We start from the raw sequence: 23,264 nt of genomic DNA, 5'->3' as shown, positions 1-23,264 counted from the left end.
GACCTCCTCATCAGCTCTTTCCCTCAGGTACATGGCCAGCAGGTAGTACACCCGTGACTTTATAGCTGAAGCTGTACCATAATCGAGATATAATTGAACAACTGGTTGGACCACATCACCAGCTCTTCCTCTCAGCTACATGGCCAGCAGGTAGTACAACTGTGTTCTGATAGCTGAAGCTGTACGATCATTGAGAGATGAATAACGACTGGTTAAACCTCTTCATCAGCTTTTCCTTTCATCTACTCGGCCAGTTGGTAGTACAACCTTGTCCTGTTAGCTGAAGCTGTATGATCGGCAAGAGATGACTGAATGACTGGTTGGAACTTCCTGTGAGCTCTCCCTCTCAGCTACATGGCCAGCAGGTAGTACAACCGTGTCCTGATATATGAAGCTGTACGATCATCCAGAGATCATTGAAGACAAGCTTCTGACCTCTTGGTGTACTGCTACGTTAAGAATAAAATCTGTAGAAGTATAGAGGAGAGGATGAAAAGGGAATATATAAATAGCCGTTATAACATCGAAAGTTCAATTCATACTGATACATACATACTTACAATGCAAAGAGTTGAGATTCAAATGTTAATAAAATCGAAGTTCCATATCCTCTTATCTAAGTTCCCGACATTTAGCAGATATTTGTTCTGTCTCGTTGTAAGATCTTGCAAATACTAATATATTCATCCATAAATAAAATGTAATTTTTATTTTCCATAACTAAAATGTCATTTATTCTCAACAAATAAAAAGAATGGTTTACAGATTTGTGATTTATTCATTTTCCATTCACAAAGCACAACAAAATCAAAGTAACAATACACAGCCAAATTTAAAGTAAAACATCAATCGGAATAATGCATAAGAATTGGAAGGTATAAACAATGAGAACTAATGCGAACTAAAGTAATTTTGACTAATAACTCGTGTTACAATTTGTGTTTATCAAATAGTTTGAAATGAACAATTTTAAACAGGACTTATCATATTACATACTTTGTCCTGGTGTGGTTTAGAGCAAAATAAAATAAGTTCACTCTTGTTGACTACTGTTAACTATTGAAATGAACAATTTTAAACAGGACTTATCACATCACAGACTTTGTCCTGGTGTGGTTCAAAGAAAAGAAAATAAGTTCACTCTTATTGACTACTTGTTGGCTGACTTGTTGACTACTGTGGAGCGTTGTGGCCCAGTGGATTAGTCTTCTGACTTTGAAACAGAGGGTCGTGGGTTCAAATCCCAGCCATAGCATAATTTCCTTCAGCAAGAAATTTATCCACGTTGTGCTGCACTCAACCCAGGTGAAGTGAATGGGTACCCGGTAGGAAGAAATTCCTTGAATGCTTTGAGCGCCTAGGCAGCCCAACTAAAGCCGGGGTAATAATAGCAGGGCCCACTGGGAAAACAGTTTTCAGAACTGAAGTGACTTCCCTGGGTAAATATACCTATATTATTATTATTATTATTATTATTACTGTTAACTATTGTTAAGACATGCCCCAACTGATGTAATTTCAACATGCTTACCACCCTATCTCATTTTTCCAGGTAGAAAATGTAAATAGCTGATTATTACATACCATCACTAGGATTAGACAAAGAAAAATTGGCACACTAAAAATTTCAATCACCAGTGGAGTGATCTTAAAATAAATCTTACCATTCTATATAGGCCATCAAGCTTTGACTGGACGTTTGAACCAAAAGCCTTCAGATTCCGGTGGTCATTCTCCATCTTTTGCATTGTTTCCTGTCAAGGTATGAATAATGTAAGAAGAAGAATGATAATAATATCTAGGCCTGGAAGTAAAACCCAAACCATCGAAGCATTCAATCGGTTTACCGACAATCAGCGACCGAATATGACTTTTTACACTAATCAAATGCTGATTATTGATTTGAGACATTTGATTACCGAAAGTACATGGCTATAATCTTCGGTATTTGAAAACAACCACAAGACAGCAAAAGGAATTTGTTAATTTGTAAATCATAATGAATTCCAAAAATTTTTACTCTTTCAAGACATGAAAATGACGGTTCCGCCAGCCACCGCGCATCATTCAGGTGTGTCATAGGTGCTGAAATGGGAAGCTCAAATGAGTCAACTCCCTCATTATTTGTGACCACCAGTAGGTCGTGTTTTAAAGTAGGTCTACCTGTTTCTGTGATCTGTAATCCAGGAATTGAGATTCATGGATTGTTTAAACCATTCAATTGTGTACCATGATGAGCAATCGAATGGTAAAAAAGGGTACTCATCCTAGGCCTAATCAAATCTATCAAAGCCTATTTCAAGTATTGCTAAATCTTCCAAAAAGTGCATTTCACCATTCTAATTCACTAATCCAGGTGGGTGTTCCATAAAGCTGTTCGTAAGATACAAATGACTTTAGGCACGACTAGTACCCCTTTCTCATGCCAAGTGATATATCCTTATGTAATTGAGTTACGACCCAAGATTATGTTCCAGTCGTTTGTAAATTTGTGAGGATCACATAAACATGTTTGACCTAAAAAAGTTATGATGTGGAAGATATTAAATGAATAATTCTGGATAAATGTTGTAATATCACATGAAAATTATGAGCTCAATAAAAATATAAGAAAGGCATCTTTTTTTATATAATGATCCCTTTTATAAATCTAGAATCATTTAAACAATCGCTCAAATATGCCAATGTGGAAAGTGTGGAACAAACTTCCCAGTAATTTGAAAATCTCTAATTCCATAAAACATCTTCAAATCGAATTACAAAAAAACATTTCTTTAAAGATTGTTCCTAGTCCTATTCCGATATCTAAATGCTTAAGCAACTTTCCCCTTCATAAATAAATTTACCTACTGTAAGCCATCTATTATTGACTTATGTAATTCCACATGTTGATGACATAAACATTTAGTTGAATGTTTTTTTTTTATCGTGTTTACACTTATTGTCCTTTTGTATTGACTATAGTTATAAATGTTTGATTGCTTCCATTTGTTCATTCATTTACGCTTCATTACTTATCTCCAATAAAATAATCTTGATTTACTCTTATGCTCACATGTATTTAGTCTGTTGAAAGAAAATTTATGTGTACATATGATGTCTTTCTATTTTTGACACAAGACCAAGATGAAAAACAGTGTCATGATCTTGTTACCTCGCTTAAATACCTTTGAATAAAATAAATATGCCAATCTCCTCTAACAATTTTCACTATACATAGGACCAAGACAGAAAGGACTTTTGTTTGAGGGGGGGGGGGGGGGTGGGTCAAAATATATTTTGTGTTTACTTCAGACGGGATTAAGACATTCTTAAAGTTCAGGAAAAACAAGCATATTTGATTGCTGATTGCAGGTATTCTACAGAAACAATGTATAATTTGAAGGGTGGGTACTAGACAGCAGTAGCACACTGATATACAATGACAATTTACTAGAATCTGTCATTAAAAGTATCAAACCCTTTAAAAAAATTACTGAACTCCTGTGTTAGTGTCGAGCCTTGTTATCATTCAAGAAAATGAGCCATAAAAAGTCAAAAGAAACATGAGTTTGAAGATGATTACAAAAAGAGAAATATGTGCTCTGTGATTGGTACTTCCACCTCTCACAATATTGTGATTTATGGGGTCAGCATGTCAACCTAAATAAGCAATAATTGCCACCGGAGAAATATTGCTTCACCAACGATTTGGCGGAAGGGAGACTTTCTTTCAGCGACATCACTGATTTATTCACTCATAAAATTTAGGCTCTCTTCCTAGTTTCTCTCTCTCTCCCCTTCCCTCTCCCTCTCTGCCCCTAGCTCTTCTCTCCCTTTCACCATCTCTCTTTATTTTCCTTTCAAGAGCCCCCCCCCCCACCTCTCTCTATCTCATATTACCTCTTTCATTTCCCCTTTCAAAAGTCCTTCTCTCTCTCTCTTTCTCTCTCACCTCACCTCTCTTTGCTTTCCCCTTTCAAAAGCCCCTTCGCTCTTTCTCTCTCTCTCTCATTACCTCTCTTTCCTTTCCCCTTTCAAAAGTCCTTCTCTCTCTCCCTCTCTCCTCTCTTTGCTTTCCCCTTTCAAAAGCCCCTTCGCTCTCTCTCTCTCTCTCTCTCTCATCATCTCTCTTTGCTTTCCCTCCCAAATGTTCCTTCCCTCTCTCAAGTGCCCCTACCTCATTTCTCTTCTCTCCCAGTTTATCAACAGTATTTGTTACTGATTAGAAACTTGGACACTGCTGCCCAATATCTTGCTATGCTTCACAGTATAGAGCAGGTCCTTATACTTTCTTATTGATTTTCAATGTACAATCAACTTTGGAGCAATTGTACTCGGCAAATCGAGTAATTTCATATATTCCTTGGTAAATAAATCTAAGTCAAAGCAATTTTTTATGAATCGATTATGCAAAACATGCCATACAAGTTTGAACCTTTTTTAAACTTTTGAGACCAAACTTGCGACCCACCGATAACAGATTCTGAAATTATCTGATATTTCGTAAGTGTAAGCCAGAACCCAAATTGTTAAAATGTGACTTTGTATACAAATCCAATGCATTTTTTAATGCCAAAATTCATATGTATATTTATTTAAACTAATGTTCATTAAACTAAATAAAACTTATCTTGTTCATTATCAGAATAAAAACACACTGGTAATTTTTATATGAAAAAAAATTAATAAAGAAACAAAAGTAAAACAAGTGGAGCGCCTCTGGCAGTCTCACCTGCATCACGCAATTCAATATAGCAGCACAGGATGTTCAAGGAGACTTGATTACTCTTTATGTCCAAGTTCAGTTGTATGAACTAGACCAATAAACTTTCACAGTTATGATGGTAATTTAACAAAGACCCCCAACTTGGCCAAAGTTTATTGACCCTAAATGACCTTTGACCTTGGTCATGTGACTCAAAACTCAGGCAGAATGTTCAGTAATACTTGATTAACCTTATGTCCAATTTTGACTCCCCCAACATGGTCTAAGTTCATTGACCCTAAATGACCTTTGAACTTGGTCATGTGACTAAAAAATCTGCCAGGATGTTCAGTAATACTTGATTAACCTTAAGGCCAAGTTTCACGAACTAGGTCCATACTTTCTCTAAGTTATGCTGTCATTTCAAACACTTAACCTTTAGTTAAGATTAGGTGTTGACGCCGTCGCCGCCGCCGTCGGAAAAGCGGTGCCTATAGTCTCTCTCTGTTTCACAGGTGTGACAAAACCCCCAAAATACATAAAAAATTAAAAAAACAATAAAATACACAAGAAAACAATTATGATATATTTTTTAATGTACATTTGATCAAAATCCTAAAAGAGAATCAGTGGATTAAAAAATAGCTATTTTGGGGCCTTATTTGGTCAATTAGAGCAAAACTACGATTTTTTCTATAAATCAGCATAATTTATGAAGTATGAGATTGAATTTGATTAGACCATTTTGTAGATTATGCAATGAGTAATCATTAGTAATGTATGTGCCAATCAGTTTTTCATTGCGATTGTGTGGTCAATCCACCCCCCCCCCCCCTCCCCTGGGATTATTTATACTTCAAAATATCCCAGTCGTTTCAGGGCTATAAAGTAAAATTCCTCTATCAGTCAGTAGGCACTAGACAGGGCCCAAAAATGTGGCTTCGTTCATCCAAGTGATATTCATGACTAGAGAGGTTTAGCATATTTAATGAGCTTGATGCAGATCAAAAAACCTCTTTTAATTCGGTCATTGTTGCTCTAAAATTACATCAAAGTTCATGATTTTGGTAACATTATAAAGGAGAAGAATCACTCTTTCAGGTCATGTGTTCAGATTCATTTAAAGATTTTGTAATACTGATGAATTTTTTTTTCCTTAACATGCAACAAAAATTATCATTTTCACTTGACAAAAGTTGTTTTTCTTACACTTTATTTTTGTTTGAGCCCAAATGATTTTTAGAGCATGATAAAGCTGAATATTTATGCTTTGAAATGGTACAGGATTCAATACAAAAATTGGTTTAATTGGGTCAAGATCACACTCTTCATTGGCAAAGTACATAAAGCAGCTTGAAAACAAGAATACTGCACTCTGATTGGTCAAAGAGACCACACACTCAACAGTTCCAGCGCTGGGTTCAAGGCAAGGTCACACTCTCCATGTGGTAATCTCATCACATTATGCGAGGTTGTTAATTTGAAGCCTCATCCAGCTAATCAGAACACTAGATTTCATATGCTACTCCAAAATCTCGTCTTGTACCTTGGTGGGAAAAGTGTGCTCTTTGCCCAATTAAAAGGTGCCGCATATTAAGAGTGACATTGTGAGGAGGTACAGAAATACAACTTTGTAGTGATAAAGATATCTTTGAGGCTCAAGTAAAAAGTTTTGCAAAATTTTCAACAACAAAAAAACAGAGGAAGAAAATTCAGTTTTGATGCACATTTTCAGGCCTAAAATTCACTTATTAATCAAAATATTTCATACAAAATAATTTACCAATATGAAAGAGTAATATTCATTCTATCTGACAGTGCAATGATATTTAATTTGACTTGAGATTAAAGTAGGTAAATTCTTAGAGAAAGAAATTCTCATGAATCAATAGATTTTGTAAGGAGGATTCAGCCACGAGATGATTTGGATGAATCTGGCCCATTTGCTCAATAGCATACGGACCTGCGGTCAGACTGTAAGTTGAAAAGTTCTGTGGTCCCAATAGTTTCAGCTATATAACAAAGTTATATTTAATTCTCAACCGACTAAATACCTGGAGCGTCCCATGAAAGGATTTGTAAGAGATTTCATCTGACAAGTCCCAGAGTAACATGCTTCTCAGTCAATGACAATCAAAGAAAGTTGTCAAGTCTAAAATCTTGTCGGACAAAAATGTTGAAACGCTCCCCTGGTATTTCGTATGAAGAAGAAGGTATGAACGCACTGACGGACAGAACAACAAATTCCAAATTATCTTGTACTCACAAATCCCGAATGGGGGTTATTAAGTTTGTTTTTTCAAATTAAGGTATGTTGTTTTGAAGTTTGTACCAAAAGGGTATTACCATCTAATAAGCAAATGTTTCTATGGGAACATATAATCTCCACAGAGAATGTAAAACAATATCCAGGGACCAGTTAGGGATGCAAACTAAAGAAAGAAACCACAAAAAGCTTCAAGTTTATTCTTTTGACACAAATGATCCTGTTATCGGGAAACATTCAGCTTTGTTTTTTTAAATTGCCATCATTTAAATGCAAAGCATCAACCACAATGAGAGCTTGATTTCCCTGTTGAAAATTCAAGTCATCAAGTTTAACAGAGAATGTGTGAGAGAAAGAGACAATAAATCAGAGAAAGTGGAGAGGTGTGTGGCAAGAAAGAATGTTTAATTAACAAGGCAAAAGTGATTAAAAAGTAAAGGAGAGTGAGTGGTAGGAAAGAATGGTTTAACCCTAAATAGACTGGGCTATTTCAACACCTAAGAAGACGGGGGGGGGGGGCTGATTCAGCCCCCCCCTTATGATCTCGGCCGTCGATCGCACGATCGCGACGAAAATTGGCACATGCCTTACCCATGGCATTATCTACAAAACTATAACATCAAATTCTGCAAAAAATCTCATGTCTCATTGATTATGCTAATTTATGCATAAAATCATAAGTTTGCTCTAATTAATAAAATTATGCCCCTGAAATGCTAATTTTTGTTTCACATACTCTAGATAGGCATCTGATCAAATTGATTTAAAAAAAATTTCAAAATCACTTTTATTTTCTTATGTATTCTATTGTTTTCTAAATTTCTTATGTATTTCTTTGTTTTTCGACTTTTTGTTTTTAATTTTTTTTCAATGGAAATTGTCGGGGACTTTATTTTGACCATAAAAAAGATGAAATTAATTGATTTTAAGCAGTAAAAGGAAAAATAATGATACATTTATGAATTTTGGCTAAGAACACTATTTGCATTGGATTTGTACACAAATTCACGTTTTTGAGTAATTTTGGGTCTGCATGCACTTACGAAATGTTAAGTAATTTTGGAACCGCGTACCCGGGGGTCACAATTTTGGTCTCAAAAGTTGCGCGAGACTTGAAAGTAAATAGTGAGCGACGCGGTCAAAAAATTTCGCGCAGCGGATTTATCGCGAAAAATGTCGAGGGGGGGCTGAATCAGCCCCCCCCCCCCCGTCTTTTTAGGGTTAAGATTAAAATGCACTTGGAGAGGAAAGACGGGCACAATTATGGGACAGAGCACAGTTTTACTTAAAATTTATAGTCCAAGAAGAGTATAAAAAATAGGAAATCAAAAAATCAAAAGTAAAGAGGAAATGAGCTTCTGGAATGAAATAAATCATAGCATGCTAAAATTAGACACGAAGTATAACTCAAATATCATAACTCTAATAGTTTGGATTAAGGGCAGAACAGGCAATAAAAGGTTGCCTTTATTAATATCATCTTTTAAAAAATGCTGAAATACTATTATGTGTGCAGCGCAGACCTGGAAATTGGCAAAGATAAAATAGTATAACTCAAATAATTTGCATTATAAAAGTGCAGAGCCGGCAAAAGGGGGCAATTTGAAAAAGTTTTTTTCATGTTATTACCAAAAAAGTCTGTACTTAATTTTATGAGTGTAGCAACGAAAGTGAGGACTTTTCATAATGAAAACTGCTTGTGAAGAAGTGTATAAAATTTGATATTCAATCATATGGGCATGAAAGTAGAAACCAAATAACCATTGACCACAGAGTCCACACTAAATGATAATCTTATTCAGGATTTAATTCCAAGATGAAATTAAGTACGCCTATAGTGCAGAGTATAACGTACTTGAGTAGTACCGACTATTCATTCTTTTTAAAGAAATAGATCATCTAAAGTCCACACCCACAAATAAATGAAATAGGCATTAGGATAAATACTTATCCAAATAAAAATGAAAATTAAATTTTTCTGGGTAGTTAGAAAGTTAGAGGCAAAAGAGCGAGAAAGAGTCAGGGAGAGAGGGAGAGAAAAAAGGGATTTTCAAAAAAAATTCTCACATTTTGAAATCAAAAGAGAAAAAAAGTATCCCACCTGTAAAATCTTGTACTTCCTGCGTAATGACATCTGTTGATGAATACTGATTGCATGGTGACGTCTTAATTCCCTCAGCTCTAACTCTCTCTCTGAAAAAGAAAAAAAAAACACAATCACAGGAGGGATCTAAAAAAATCCATAACTAATCATCACAAGCCAAGGATGGATCAGGATTTCATTATTGATCAAGGAATGAACATGCCTAGAATAATAACATATTTTGTAAAGATTTTCTCAGTGCTTCCAGAAGGCTTACAGAAAAAAAAAACTTCAAGAAAAACAAATCTGAAGAAAAATATAATTTCAAGTTGTTACAAATTGAACCATGTAATGATAATATGATGACAATGACATTAAGTTTTATCTTGAAAATACAGTAATAAACAGTGTGCTCTTTGAGCTGTCATATTTTTGAAATTCAGATTAAGATTTAAAAGATTTCCTGATATTGTTATAACATATTTGTAAAATGATTAGAAATGTCTTCTGATATAAGCACATAAAAAATTGGAAAAATTATCATTAAACATTTGAAAATATAAGAAAATATGCACAAATTTTGCAACAAAATTACATTCTAGAAATCAATGGGCAATATCATGCAAAGTCACACTGTCACAGTAATGAAATGTCAGGCATCGTAGGGCCCAAATTCTGAAGTAAAGTTTTTAACTTTAAAAATATCAAACTCTGCTAAAATTATGGGAATCCTAAGATGTCAAAATACTGTTTACATTTCATATTTCTAATATTCACTAGGCTCTTTCCGTATTCTTAATGGTGAAGTTAACTGTCTTAAATTTAGCATCCCTGACAGTTACGAAATGACTTGGGTGTCAAATAAGCTGATAAACTGAACCTATATATATAGTTAGAGATTTGTAACCATACATGATTTGGCTTTCCATACATGTAATTACACCACAACTTTACACCAGAGTTTAGAATATGGGCCTGGATACATTATTGACATGTGATATTTAGTTGATGTGACTGCAGTATTATACAATCCATCTGCAATTTACAATAAGCTGATATAAAATAAAGTACAGAATAAATAGAGTATACAATGATGTATTCTCGTGAATGTTGTATTCGGGATGGACTGCCCCCCCTACCCCCTCCATCGACTTTTCAAACTACAAGCAGTACAATAAAAATCTGAATTTTTTTTATCTTTATTTAATATGAATAAAAAATGCAAGTTTATTCATGATAAAAATTATTTGCAAACCCAATTTCACCTCAAATTTTCTTTCTTTTTCCACATGTCATCTTTGTAATCTAATTTATTAAAGGGTTTCCACAAAGAAAAATTGAGAGAGCTAATTTTTTCCTTATGTATCTATTTGTTTTTAGAATTTTTAATGTATTTCTGTGTTTTTTCATCTTTCGTTTTTCATTTTTTTTCAGTGGAAATTATTAGACACCATTTAACAACTAAATTAAACCCTAAATTAATTAAGCAGACCAATTAGAATGTAAATAATCAACCTTTTATAAATTTCATCTCCCACAGACTTAGTACACAAAGTAGAAAACGAGCCATTTTCGGCATGACATTGTCTTGTAAAAAGTCCTGTAGCATCGCAATGCTATACATGTATGTTGCGAATTTGGTTTCAAAAGTTGTGCGAGGCTTCCCACAAAAAGGTTTGCAGCACTATCTGTTTGCATTTGGAAATATTGCGCGAAGTGTCGAGGGTGGCCATCATAACACCCCCCTGTCCTTTTAGGGGTATAACACTTAACCTCCAAAACTAAATAAACCCTAATCCTTATCTTTATGTTAGTCTGAATCAAACACTCTATTATACTTCTATCTCTAACCCTATGCCCTATGAGATATTACAACCGAGCAAATGTGGCAGAAGCATACGCCGTGTCACCAAAGATTCAGCGTGAAACGTACCAAAATGTAGATCCATGAATGTTGATCTGAATCCCTCGGTATGTGGCATACCATCTTTGAAACATTCACATGATTTACAATCATCTGATGTTGATGGTACCTCAGGTTGGGACCCGCCCTCTTCCAGTTCATCCAAACCAAGGGTTTCTTTGTCCATCTCACCTGTCAAGATATTGAAAAATATTGACTTATTTTTTTTCTTTTTTCATTTCATTTATTCTTCTACAAATCAATAAATTACAAAATAAAGAACTGATTCTGGTAAAGTTAGCTAATTATAAGAAGTAGAAATGCAAAATGAAGAGTTTTTCATTCAAAGTGAAGTGACTTAAAGTGAAGCATGAATTGTATACATTCAGGCCCTCAAGTATTTCAAGTCTTATTCAAATATAGTGAGACAAAACTCAGCAACACTGCTCAAAGTACTTAGACATGGTGAGATTAATTACCCCAATCCTGATAATAAAAGCATAATATGCTTACAAGCTAGGTCTAATTATTCAAAATAGGGTTCACAAACTCATGATATAATTCATGTTCCCATTTTGAAGTCGTACTTATAATTTATCATAATGATTTTATCATAATTTCATAAGTGATGTTTAATGAAAATACATAGAATTTGATGTCAGAGTTGTGTTTTTATACACAGAGACTATAGCAAAATAATAATAATATCATTCTCTCTGCACACACATTTTTCTTAAAGGTCAAGTTCACACCAAGAAAATGCTGACTTGAATAAATAGAGAAAAATCAAACAAGCATAGTGCTGAAAATTTTATCAAAATCGGATGTAAAATAAGAAAGTTATGACATTTTAAATTTTCTCCTATTTTTCACAAAACAGTGATATGCACAAATAGGTGACTCAGTCGATGATGTCCATCACTCACTATTTCTTTTCTTTTTTATTGTTTGAATTATACAATATTTCATTTCTTATAGATTTGACAATAAGGACCAACTTGACTGAAGCATATAGTATCAAACAATGATAATTCCACATGTTCAGGTATCACTTGACAATGAGAAAACTAGAATATTTCATCTAATAAAATACAATAAAATAGTGAGTGGATGATGTCATAGTCTCCTCATTTGCATACCAGCCAGGATGTGCAGATAACGGTTTTGTGAAATTAAGCGAAATTTTAAAATGTCATAACTTTCTTATTTAACATCTGATTTTGATAAAATTTTCAATGTTATGCTTGTTGGAGTTTTCTCTTTATTCAAATCAAATTTTGTTGGGGTGGACTTGTCATTTAAGCAACTATACTACACACTCCCTCATTTGCGTCTCTGTGCTATAGATTGCCAGCATACTACTAAATTCATTGGCCTAGTTCTCAATATTCCATGTTTGTAAATCTGATAATTAACATTAATTTTAAAGACTTTCACTCGAAATTGATTGTTCAGTGCAACTAGTCGAGTTCGGGTTCAATTTGATAAAAGCATGCAATGCTCTGATATACTTACATATTTTTGCAGCCAGTATGGTCATGTGATATTTGCCAAGTAAATGCTGCGACATGTTATGATCACTGTGAAAATACATATTACACACTTTGCATTGAAGATAATTGCAGCCCTAATGAAAGAGAGAAAAGAGAGAAAAAGAAGGTAAAATAGACCAATCCTTAATGCACATTATAAAAACTATATTCAATAACCAGTAGTTAACAGGTAATACAGCCAAAATAAACTTTCAGGTAAAACTGATCCATTAACATGTTCTTTTTTATGTCATACTCTCCACACTCCAAACAGTAATAAGACATACAGGTGTACAACATTCACAAATATACATGGGGTAATTTGATGTTCACATTTACTAGTAGAAGACTGCTACATGCCTATACGTGTAGTGTGCTTTGTGTTCATGACATACAAAGTAAGTTGTTAGCATCACGGAACACAAAGCATGTATTGTGTTCCCACTATCCAGGTGAAAGACATTACTTGAGAGAAATAAAAATTCATAACTTTCTTACTTAATTTCATCCATCCATTGTGTTTTGTTAAAACATATACTAGGGTACTGTTTCAAAACTTCTTTGCTATAATGATAAATTTACAATCATTCAATTAGATTGAAGACTAGTACTTATTTTTAACTGATATTGCAAATTTGTTATTGAAACAAATTTTATGAAAGGGGCCCCTGTCTGCTGCTCTGCCATTTTTGCCTCTTGAAACAATTATCCATCTTATTTATTTTTTATTTCCATTTTGATCAAGGGATACTTACCAGAATATCATTCTTGCTCATGTTTGACACCTGTTCATTCATCGCTTCATCACTTTCTACAGAGTAAGATAAAGAAAACAAATTCAAATATCAAACACACACAAATTAACAACTGAGTAGCCCCTACAATAAATCTGTTGGACTTGGTTAAAAGACACAGTTCCCTAACCCCCCCCCCCTTTGTTAGGGTTTTAAATTAAAATGTAATGAAAACAGAGACAATACTATCAAAACAATCAACTTCAAACTAAATGAAGTTGCAGTAAACACTCGATTTAAAGAGAAAGACTTTAAAACCAAGGTGAATTGTCACCATATCATTCTGGATCTAGATCTGGCACAGTAAACTGAACTTTGAGAAATCATGAAATCTCAGCTGAAACGATAAAACTATCGCAAGAAAAAGACACACCTGGGACGATTTATCATTATTGCTTGGGAAAAAGACCCAACAATTTGGTGAAAGCTCATGCTTCTTTTGCTTATTTCTAAGCAAATAACACAATTTTATCCACAATAATCTGGCATATACTTTTTTTATACAGACACTTGTTTTGTGATTTTATCGAATTCTGTATGAACTCATTTTGAAATCGTTACAATGGCATTCATCTTCAAGAGCTGCAATCAACATGTATGCAGCAAAGAAGATAATGATGTGGGGATCTACATGACAAAGGCAATGTTGACTTATCAAGGAGCCGAAAACACCAAATTAATAAATTGAATGTACAGTTTGTTTGTTCACTTGACTATGATCAATGTTTTCAAACATGAAAATATGCCATATACCGGTATATATGCCAAAAAATATGTCATTACATATCAAGCACAGAGCCAAAGTCAAAATAAACCACACAAGGCTTTATCTTAACAGCACATTTGAACGGTGACAATGGCAATAACAGAGAAAAAAGAATTACCAGTGAAATTTCTGACAGAATTTTGAGTTTGTTTCTTGAGGAAAGCCTGACAGCTGGATGATTCTTGGTATTCCTTGATTTCTTTGATGTATCTCTCCTTGTCCTTCTTCTCCATGTCCAAGTATTTCTTCTTCACATCCGCTTCTAGACCGCTCCACATCTTACCCAAGCTAGATGAAATCTTATGACCGACCAGCTCAGGGTGACTGGCACGGAACCCTTCTCTCTGCTCAGCAAGAAACATGGCGTACCTACAGTTGACAGGGTTGGTCGCATTTCATTCATTAAACCTATGAAGCCTACAAGTTTTTTACATGTAGTGTAACATATTAATATTCTCAAATGTTCTATTTCAGATTATCGTTCACTGTATCTATCATGAATGTACAATAATAGATAGTGCATCGAGGTCATCGGAAACACTGAAAAGTATTCCAAAGGCTCATGCGCACAAATTTCCACACTTTTTTCTCTTGCATGTTGTTATACGTATTGGTATAACCCAATTTACTGGTACATTGTACACAGAGGAATAAAGGAAATGAACTGTGTAGGTATTTAAACATATATGTTCTTGCAAAACAAGAAAAATCCATTCCATGTACATTCCGTTTTACATTCTTGTAGACTCTCAAGGCTAAGGCAAGGGCATGGTTTACACCAAGGAAACATCTGTAAGCCAAGCATTTTAACATTTAAACACTGGACTCAATGGACTACCCATGAATGCATATGTACAGCATCCATTATTCAGGTTCTTTTCCAGTTAGTGTTAACTCGTAATATACATGCTCCAAAGCTATGATGTTTATGCGCATTTATTTGAATTCTACTTACGCTGATGATGGTGGTCTGGGAGCTTTAGCCATCTCAATGATATTTTTCTTTCTTTTCTTTCCCTTTGGCCAGCCTCCTTTTCCTTTCTTCTTCTGTAAGAAATCATAAAAAGGACAGCATTTTTAATCAAATGACCATTAAAATATAAAGAAGGATCCTGGCATTTTACATGATCATTATAATTATCATTCTCATCAATGTCATCATCACTGAAACCATCATCTCCTCCATCATCATTATCATCATCATCATCACCATCATCTTCATCATCACCATTTACAACATCATTATTGTCATTATCACCATCATCCACATCATCATCAATCATCATCCTCTTCATCACCACCATCATCATCATTATCATCGTCGTCACCATCATCATCATCATCATCACTCTCATCATTGTCATCCTAATAATCCTCAACATGATCATTATCATCTTCCTCTTACTCAACATCATCATCACTGTCCTGATAATCATAACTTTGGTACATACACATCCAAGCTAAGAAAACAATTGATTAGAGACCATTTCATCAATTAAAATGTTGAACATAATATTACTGTCTAATAAGAGTGGGAACTGCTCAAATTTCTAGGACATTTTCTATAACAGAAGAAAAAAAAATGTTAAAGAAAAGCACCTCGGTTACTACAGGTGTTTTTTCTTCTACTTCCGGTTTTGGGGCTGAGGGTACATCTGATGCCATGTCAACAGTCACAGGATCTGCCGGTTCCACTGGTTCCACCGACTCCACTGGTTCTACCGATTCCACTGGCTCATCATTCGTTGCTAGGGCAACATCATCATCTTGTGCCATGGCAACCAAGTTTTCTCCATCTTGGGTACAGACCACATATCCTTGGCGGATAACAAGCTGACCTGTGAAGTCAAATATTATGAAAGAGAGAATGCATAGAATGTAAATCATCATTACCATCATCATCATCACCATTTACAACAAAATTATTGTCATTATCACCATCATCCAAATTTTCATCATCATCATAGCCGACTTAGTCGTTTCTGTGGCAGATCCAGGATTTTGAAATACAGGTGACGCAGAGAAAAAAAGATGAATTTGAATTGAGGGGGTGTGACTGATAATCTTATCAAAATTAAGCTACATCAATAGGTATGTTCAGTGGATGATTCTGATGATATAGAGGAGTGTGGGGCTGAGTGTTCCTCTCATCCCTGTGCCTCTGTTTGGATCCACCACTGGCTGTATTATATGACTAATAATGGCCTTTCATAGGTGTACCTGAAGATTGAACTTGTATTAGGATAAAGCATTACTGTTGGGTGTTTCAGAAAGCTGATCGTAAGTTACAAGTGACTTTACGAATGACTAGTGATCCTTTCTTGTGGTAAATGATGTACAACAAATTACCATTGATGTTGATTTAGCGCCTAAGAATTAAAGGACCACCAGTCGCTCGTAAAGTTGCTTACACATATCTTATAAACAGCTTTATGAACCCTTACCTGGTTACATTTGATAACTGAGGGATTGATAGTGAAAAAAAAATAATTATGGGAGTTTAATAAGAAAAGATACTTAACTCCCACACTCATAACTGTCGATAACAGTTGAATATCCTTAAAGGGGAATGAAACCTTTGGAACAAATAGGCTTGTGTAGAAACAGAAAAATCAAAGAATAAGAATAAAGAAAGTTTGATAAAAATCGGACAAATAATGAGAAAGTTATGAGCATTTGAATATTGCAATCACTAATGCTATGGTGATCCTCCTATTGGCAATGCGACAAGGATGTGTGATGTCACTGATGAACAACTTTCCCTTTGGTGGACTATAAAATACCCTCAAAATGTCTCTTGCTTTTTCTTATGATGATACAAACTCTTTATCCATGATGTATTTTAAAAAAAATATGTTTTACATGCCCTCATGTAGAAAGAACACATGATTTATGGATAGATGTGATAAAAGAGGCAATTCAAGTGAAATATATATTAAAGTAATGGGGAGAGTTGTTCACAAGTGACATCACACATCTTTGTCGCATTGCCAATTTGCTATCTCCATAGCATTAGTGATCGCAATATTCAAATGCTCATAACTTTCTCATTATTTGTCAGATTTTTCTCAAACTTTCGTTGATCTGTTTCTTTGATTTTTCTGTTTTCACACAAGCTATCTTGTTCCAATGGTTTCATTCTCCTTTAATGAGCAGCAGGTAGGAACATAGGGATGATGAATCCTATATACATACCTGTACTGGAGAGTTCAACACTTGGCACTCCTACAACATTGATTAGGTTGACCGAGTCATTGCTGCTATCTAGCTCTCCTACATTGCTACTGGCCTGTTCAACAGTCTGTACAAGCTTTGCTAACTCATGAGTAGGGATCTGGCATGTGACCGGGATCTCTTGTCCTTCGTTAGGTTCTACCACCCTGTCATTGCCACCGACCAGTATCTGGGAATCAGGTTCAAGGAGGGAGGATGATGGTACTGAATCATCTACATCCGTCTGCAGGGTATCAATGATGTTTATAGATTCTCCATCACCACCTATGAAATAAAAACCCAGAAGATGTAAACTATGGTCACATTCGCTGATATGGTTTACGGTACACCATGTGAAGTGTTACAGAAACAGTGGATAGAAGAAAAAAAGGAATGGATAGGCGAGAAAGTGGAGATTTGAGAGGAGAGCATTCTTTCTTAGAAGTAGTCCTGAAAAGGACTGTAAACCATCATCTATACTAGCCGATTCAAACCAGCATCTCCTCATCCGTCCTACTACTCAAGCTGTTTTTTCAACTCATCAATCTCTTCTGGTTTACAGTCCTTTTCAGGACTACTTCCAAGAAAGAATACTCTACTCTCAAATTTCCACTTTCTTGCCTATCCTTTCCTTTTCTATCCACTGTTTCTATAACACTCCACATGGTGTACCATAAACCACATCAGCGATTGTACATGCCACCATGCAAACCTTCAAACAGCATATGGTCACATTATTTTAAAGACACTATCAAACAATGCAAGCTAACGATGTGAAAACTGGTTTGTAATTTTTACAAAGATTTACCCCCTCCCCTGCCCTAACAAAGATCTGAAAATTTTGAAGTTTACTAAGGCAGGTTCGAAACTAAAAATAAAAGAGAAAAGGCAGTATGGTCAGTTTATGAAAGGCAAAAGAAGAGCCAGGGCATTTAGCTATTTATTGGATAGCTGTATGAATAATAAAAAAACTAACCTGGTCCTAGTTCTACATTGCCAACTAAGTTTACTGTGTTGGTATTTGCAGTGAAAACCACATTGGTACTCCTTGGCATAGAAGACAATGGGTTGTCTTGAACCTCCAAGATCTCCATCCCTAACTGAGTCTGATCACCAAGACTACTAGTCCTTACAACCTCCTTCTCACTGAGTGCACCCAACGACCCTGCGACCAGATTGATGCCAACAGACAGTCCATCACCATCCTCCTGTATCTCCCTGTTCATGGATTCACCAATGATGACGGCAGGTCCAGAAGACAGTGCCCTCTGTTGATTAAGACTCTCCGGTAGGGTCTGGAAGATATTGGTGACCGCCCGTAAAGACTCTGGACTGATGACGGTACCAGTAAGCAACCCTCCCGGCCCACTTGATAGCCGTCGGAGGTTCGAGCTGATATCTGAGAGGGTGACATGTCCGATGCTGGTGGATGCAGCTCCAGAGGTGAGAGGAGAGTCTGTTTGGATGGTCTGATGAGCATTAGAAAAAGAGGCTACCAAACTGGAAATGAAAAAACACACATGAATTTCAAAAATAAATCAACACACTTTACACAACCACTAAAGTAAATTAAGCCTCTTTTGCAAAATAAAAAATACTCTTTTTTCACAAAATGGTCTATGGAATATTAGACGGCTGAAATCTGTCCTTTTTTTAAACATTTTTTAACAACTTTTTGGGTTTCTCCTCCTTCACAAATGGCTAGCTAATGTTGTGAGGAACTTATAACACATTTATTCCCCGAAAAACCAAGGTTCTGACTTCACAAAATTGATTTCTTATATTATGAAATTATACAGTGGTGTTGATTACTAGATTCTGATTACCCCTAAAAATTAAATCATGTACATTTAACCATCAAGGGTAGATGGACATATCAGCTGCAGCCAAATGTCACTCGGAAGAGAGCCTCTAGTAAGTACGGCAGCCAAGTTCACAGAAGTCAAGATCATGAGTACACTATCTGGACAGACTAAGCTCAAACATCATAACATGTATGCACAAAGCATTCCCTCATGCATGCTCTCCTACATGTACTGCAACTGTGATACACGTAGGCAGACACTTTTCAGTACTGCCCATTTGTACAATGTATGACGGACTAGTCCAAGGTACATGTAATGTCCTCTCTGCGAAGGAAGACAAGATTATAATTCCCAAATTCTTAAGGCCATTTTGCATATCGATGTCATAGTATACTACCCACAAGTGTTGTTGTTGTTTGTTGGTAATTAATGGTGACCAGTCATACTTGATTATTACTGCCAACTTGTTACTATCCTTCTTACATGTACTTGATTTTATTTTTGACAGGTTCAGAGGTGTGATAATTTTACTGTTCTTAGTCAGGGCATTATCATCGATCTTGGCAAAGAATAAAAGGGCTTCAATAAAGTTGTCGAACTTGATTATAAATATTATAAACAATTGGAGGTCGTGAAGTTCAACCACCTCCGAGCGCAAACAAATCGACTTCACCTTTCAGCCATCAATTCTTTTCCCCGTTACTGGGATGAATTGCCGGCAAGTTTGTGCTCTGGGGTGGTTGTAAACTCACTTATTTCATGGACAAATGAACTAAGGAAAAATTTCATGCCTAATGAATGACCATTTATAAGCTCCCTTGCACAAGTTCATTATTTCTTTATTTAAACAGCTAATTTCGATATTCTAAGTTAAGATGAAGTGTTATTAAGTAGACCTATGTTATTTTATTCTATTATAATTGATCTTAAACATTTTTGTTCATACCCACTCTTTTACCCGCTTCTGTTTTATGTAAGCACCCACTGGATAGGGTCAAATGGTCTTTATTGACTGCAGTAATTAAGTTAACCTTATTTGACCCTGGCAGTCCAGTGGGTGCTCAATCTATACTCTGTTATGTTTATAATGTGTATACACTGTACCAATTTCTTTCAATTTTCATTGCCGAAATAAATAATAATAATTATTATTACAATAATGATTATTCAAATTTAAATCAAGTTTTAAATCTTATTTGTTAAATAACAATTTATCTATAAATTGTTATTCAAAACAGCATTTTGTTATATTGTGTATCGAAGCTACGTACATGTACATCATAATGAAGCGGTTCAAGGGTCAAGCTTTATTGTATGTGCGGTATATATATGAATGGATCGAGGGATCTACATTAGATCAGTCTGGTAAGAAACCTCTAATTTTTCACCTTTTTATTTATTAACATATTTTTTGCACTTTATACGCATTAGGCGTATGAAGGTGTGTAGATAAATCACACAAATTTACATGTTTCTATCTTCAAAGATGGATTTCCTATGGCTATGGAAATCCAACTTTGTTTACAATTGTCTCTTATATATGTATATGGGAGGGGGTTTGAGGCTTCGTAATGAAGAAGTATGTCAATATATTTTAAAATATCATCACGAAGTCCTCAAGGCTAAATCCAAATAAGGTTGGCAATGGTTGGGCCATTTGGCTTATTTTCTCTTTTTCTTTAGAACAAATGCTTGATTAACATTATCAGATTCCATTACAGGTAATCATCATAATAATTTGGCTCTTAAAGGAAAATGAAACCTTTGGATCAAGATAGCTTGTGTGAAAACAGAAAAATCAAAGAAACAAATCAACAAAAGTTTGAAAAAAATCTGACAAATAATGAGAAAGTTATGAGCATTTGAATATTGCAATCACTAATGCTATGAAGATCCTCCAATTGGCAATACCACAAAGATGTGTGATGTCACTTGTGAACAACTGTCCCAGTACTTAAACTGCCTCTTTTATCACATCTATCAGTAGATCATGTATTCTTTCTATAGGAGGGCATGTAATACAATTTTCAAAGAAAACAGTATGGATTTAGAGTTTGTATCAAAGATAAATTTTGTGGGTAGTTTATAGTCCATCGAAGGGAAAGTTGTTCACAAGTGACATCACACATCTTTGTCACATTGCCAATTGGAGAGTCTCCATATAGCATTTGTGATTGCAATATTCAAATGCTCATAACTTTCTCATTATTTGTCTGATTTTTCTTAAATTTTCTTTGTTCTTATTCTTTTAGTTTACTCTTTACACACAAGTCCACATGTTCCAATGGTTTCATTCCCCTTGAAGTGAATTTGATTCTCTTCATTACATGTATCTTTTTTATACGAAAAATATAGATTAAAAATGAAAATTTCCTTGACATATTGCTTTCCACCAATAGAGGGGGTACAAAAAAAATGCCCAAATTCAAGTTTTTGAGTGCTCATCTAGTGTTACTTTTAAAATAAAAAAATTCAACTGGAAATTAGTATTTTTGGTCACAATAGCTTTATTTTGGAGGCGCGATAGCTCAGTCGGTAGAGCAGGGGTTTCCGATTCCGGTGACCCGGGTTCGATTCCCAAGTGGTGCGCCAGTGCCCTTTGGTAAGGCATTTATCCTCATTACCAGGTTACTCAGAGAGGACCTTAAGCCGTTGGTCCCCTGGTTGCTTGCTCACAGACATTCATGCTTTCTTAGCAGTCAGTAGACCAAAAGCTTCGGTCTCTGTTATGTTAGTTGTTCAGCTGAACTCCGTTGGCTTCACTCACCAAATACAGAGACCGAAGACGTTCTAGCGCGATCTGTACAGGGGACTCAATGGCCATATGTTTATGTACTTAAGATCGGATAAAACGGGGAAGTGAATTTGCGCGACAGCCGAGGTAAGTCACTGTTTTTGTCCTTGTAACTTGATTTTTCTGTTTTTTGGCAATCAATGCCCATTAATTTTCAAAATTTTTATTCATTAAAGACAAAAATTGAAAAGCCCTGACGGGGGTATTTGCATTGCAAGTCCCCTAATGGTGGCTGCACGATAGCGAGGTGTACGAGGAGAATTTTTTTTTTTAACTCCTCGAAACAGACGGCTGCCAGCTGTCTAAGCAGTTAGGTAAAAAAAAACCTCGGTATTTTGTTATGATTCTTTTAATTAAAAGTGTGTGTTGTGACACTGCATTGGCATTCCTACAAGCTGAATATGGCATTATCGACTTTATATCGTGATATTGGGAACCACCGTTCACTTCATACAGCAGCGCTTTATTCAGTCACACGCACAGTTCCCCATTTCCACCTCCATTCACTTCACTTGTAGTTGTACACAACAAGTGCGCGTAGTGAGTATGGTGAGCTGGTGAGTGGTTCCCAATTCCCAAAAGTTCAAAATCACGATTTGGCCCAGAATGTTCATGATGGTTGCAGTGATTGAGTGAGCAAGTTCCAGTGAATGATTTACTAATTACTCACCCTAGTAACAAAGTTACTAGGACTGGTAAAACAAAGTAAGCTAGCTCAGCTAACGAACAGTAACACGACACGCCTAACCGGCTAACGTAACGGTACCTCTTCGAACTGCCGGGGGATCCCTAGCCTGGCCTGCTGGACTTACCCGGTCGTGTCGATAACTGCGGCGTCAGGTACAGAAACAGTAACATTTCCCATTAAAGATGTATCAGACCCTCCAAACTTGTCAACATGATGTTCTGTATCATCACTGGTGAATGAATCCAGCGAAAACTGATGCTCATTTACTCCTGTCAAATCATGATTCTCCATTATGAAATCATTGAAAAGAAGGCATGAATTTATAAAGAAACCGGATACTAAATTGTGTCGATCATGCGCGCGCGTGCTGCATGCACGCGCGCATATATAGAGATATGCATGCACGATATCAATATGGCCGGTGTCATAAAAAATTGAAACGGGCAGTCGATTAGTACCGGCGAAACTTATCGGCGGCTCCTTACCCGCCGTTTTGTTCCGGATTTTGTTGGGTGGTGCGATCGTCATATTCGCCGCATATTCGCCAATTTGTTCCTTCCAGGCGATTTGTTCCGAACAAACCTTTGTTTCTTTCGTTTTCCTTTTTTTTGCTTATTAATTGACATTTTGGCGGACGGAACATTGACCTCAAATATATATTTTCTTTTTCTTTTAAACCGGTACTGGTCTTCTTTATTTGAATAAAAAAATGTATACACACATAATTTTACAT

The 23,264-nt window shown here is 35.6% G+C and overlaps 1 protein-coding gene across 1 annotated transcript; it reads right to left on the bottom strand.

Annotated features, from left to right (window-relative positions):
* Nucleotides 1-22: 22 nt before the first annotated feature.
* On the bottom strand, nt 23-22,882 carry LOC121425118. The gene is made up of 12 exons (XM_041621103.1): nt 22,656-22,882; nt 18,221-18,744; nt 17,227-17,529; nt 15,631-15,869; nt 14,987-15,078; nt 14,150-14,400; nt 13,227-13,282; nt 12,455-12,566; nt 10,970-11,131; nt 9,055-9,146; nt 1,665-1,754; nt 23-467 (listed from the first exon to the last, which is right to left on the bottom strand). The coding sequence occupies exons 1-12, from the start codon at nt 22,820-22,822 to the stop codon at nt 450-452; spliced, it is 2,106 nt and encodes a 701-aa protein (XP_041477037.1). The 5' UTR covers nt 22,823-22,882; the 3' UTR covers nt 23-449.
* Between the last annotated feature and the right edge of the window lie 382 nt (nt 22,883-23,264).

This window comes from Lytechinus variegatus, chromosome 12 (assembly GCF_018143015.1).
Source record: "Lytechinus variegatus isolate NC3 chromosome 12, Lvar_3.0, whole genome shotgun sequence".
Taxonomy (NCBI): Eukaryota; Metazoa; Echinodermata; class Echinoidea; order Temnopleuroida; family Toxopneustidae; genus Lytechinus; species Lytechinus variegatus.
The sequence above is the reverse complement of the archived record's forward strand: the minus strand, read 5'-3'. Positions and strand labels throughout refer to the sequence as shown.

Bases quoted from the DNA above. Each gene is read 5' to 3' on its own strand.
- LOC121425118 (XM_041621103.1), bottom strand. From the start codon at position 22,822: ATGGAGAATCATGATTTGACAGGAGTAAATGAGCATCAGTTTTCGCTG. The intron at 18,745-22,655 runs GTAAGTCCAGCA...TTTCATTTCCAG, and splicing joins GCAGTTATCGACACGACCGG to TTTGGTAGCCTCTTTTTCTA. The intron at 15,870-17,226 runs GTATGTATATAG...TTGACTTCACAG, and splicing joins TGTTGAACTCTCCAGTACAG to GTCAGCTTGTTATCCGCCAA.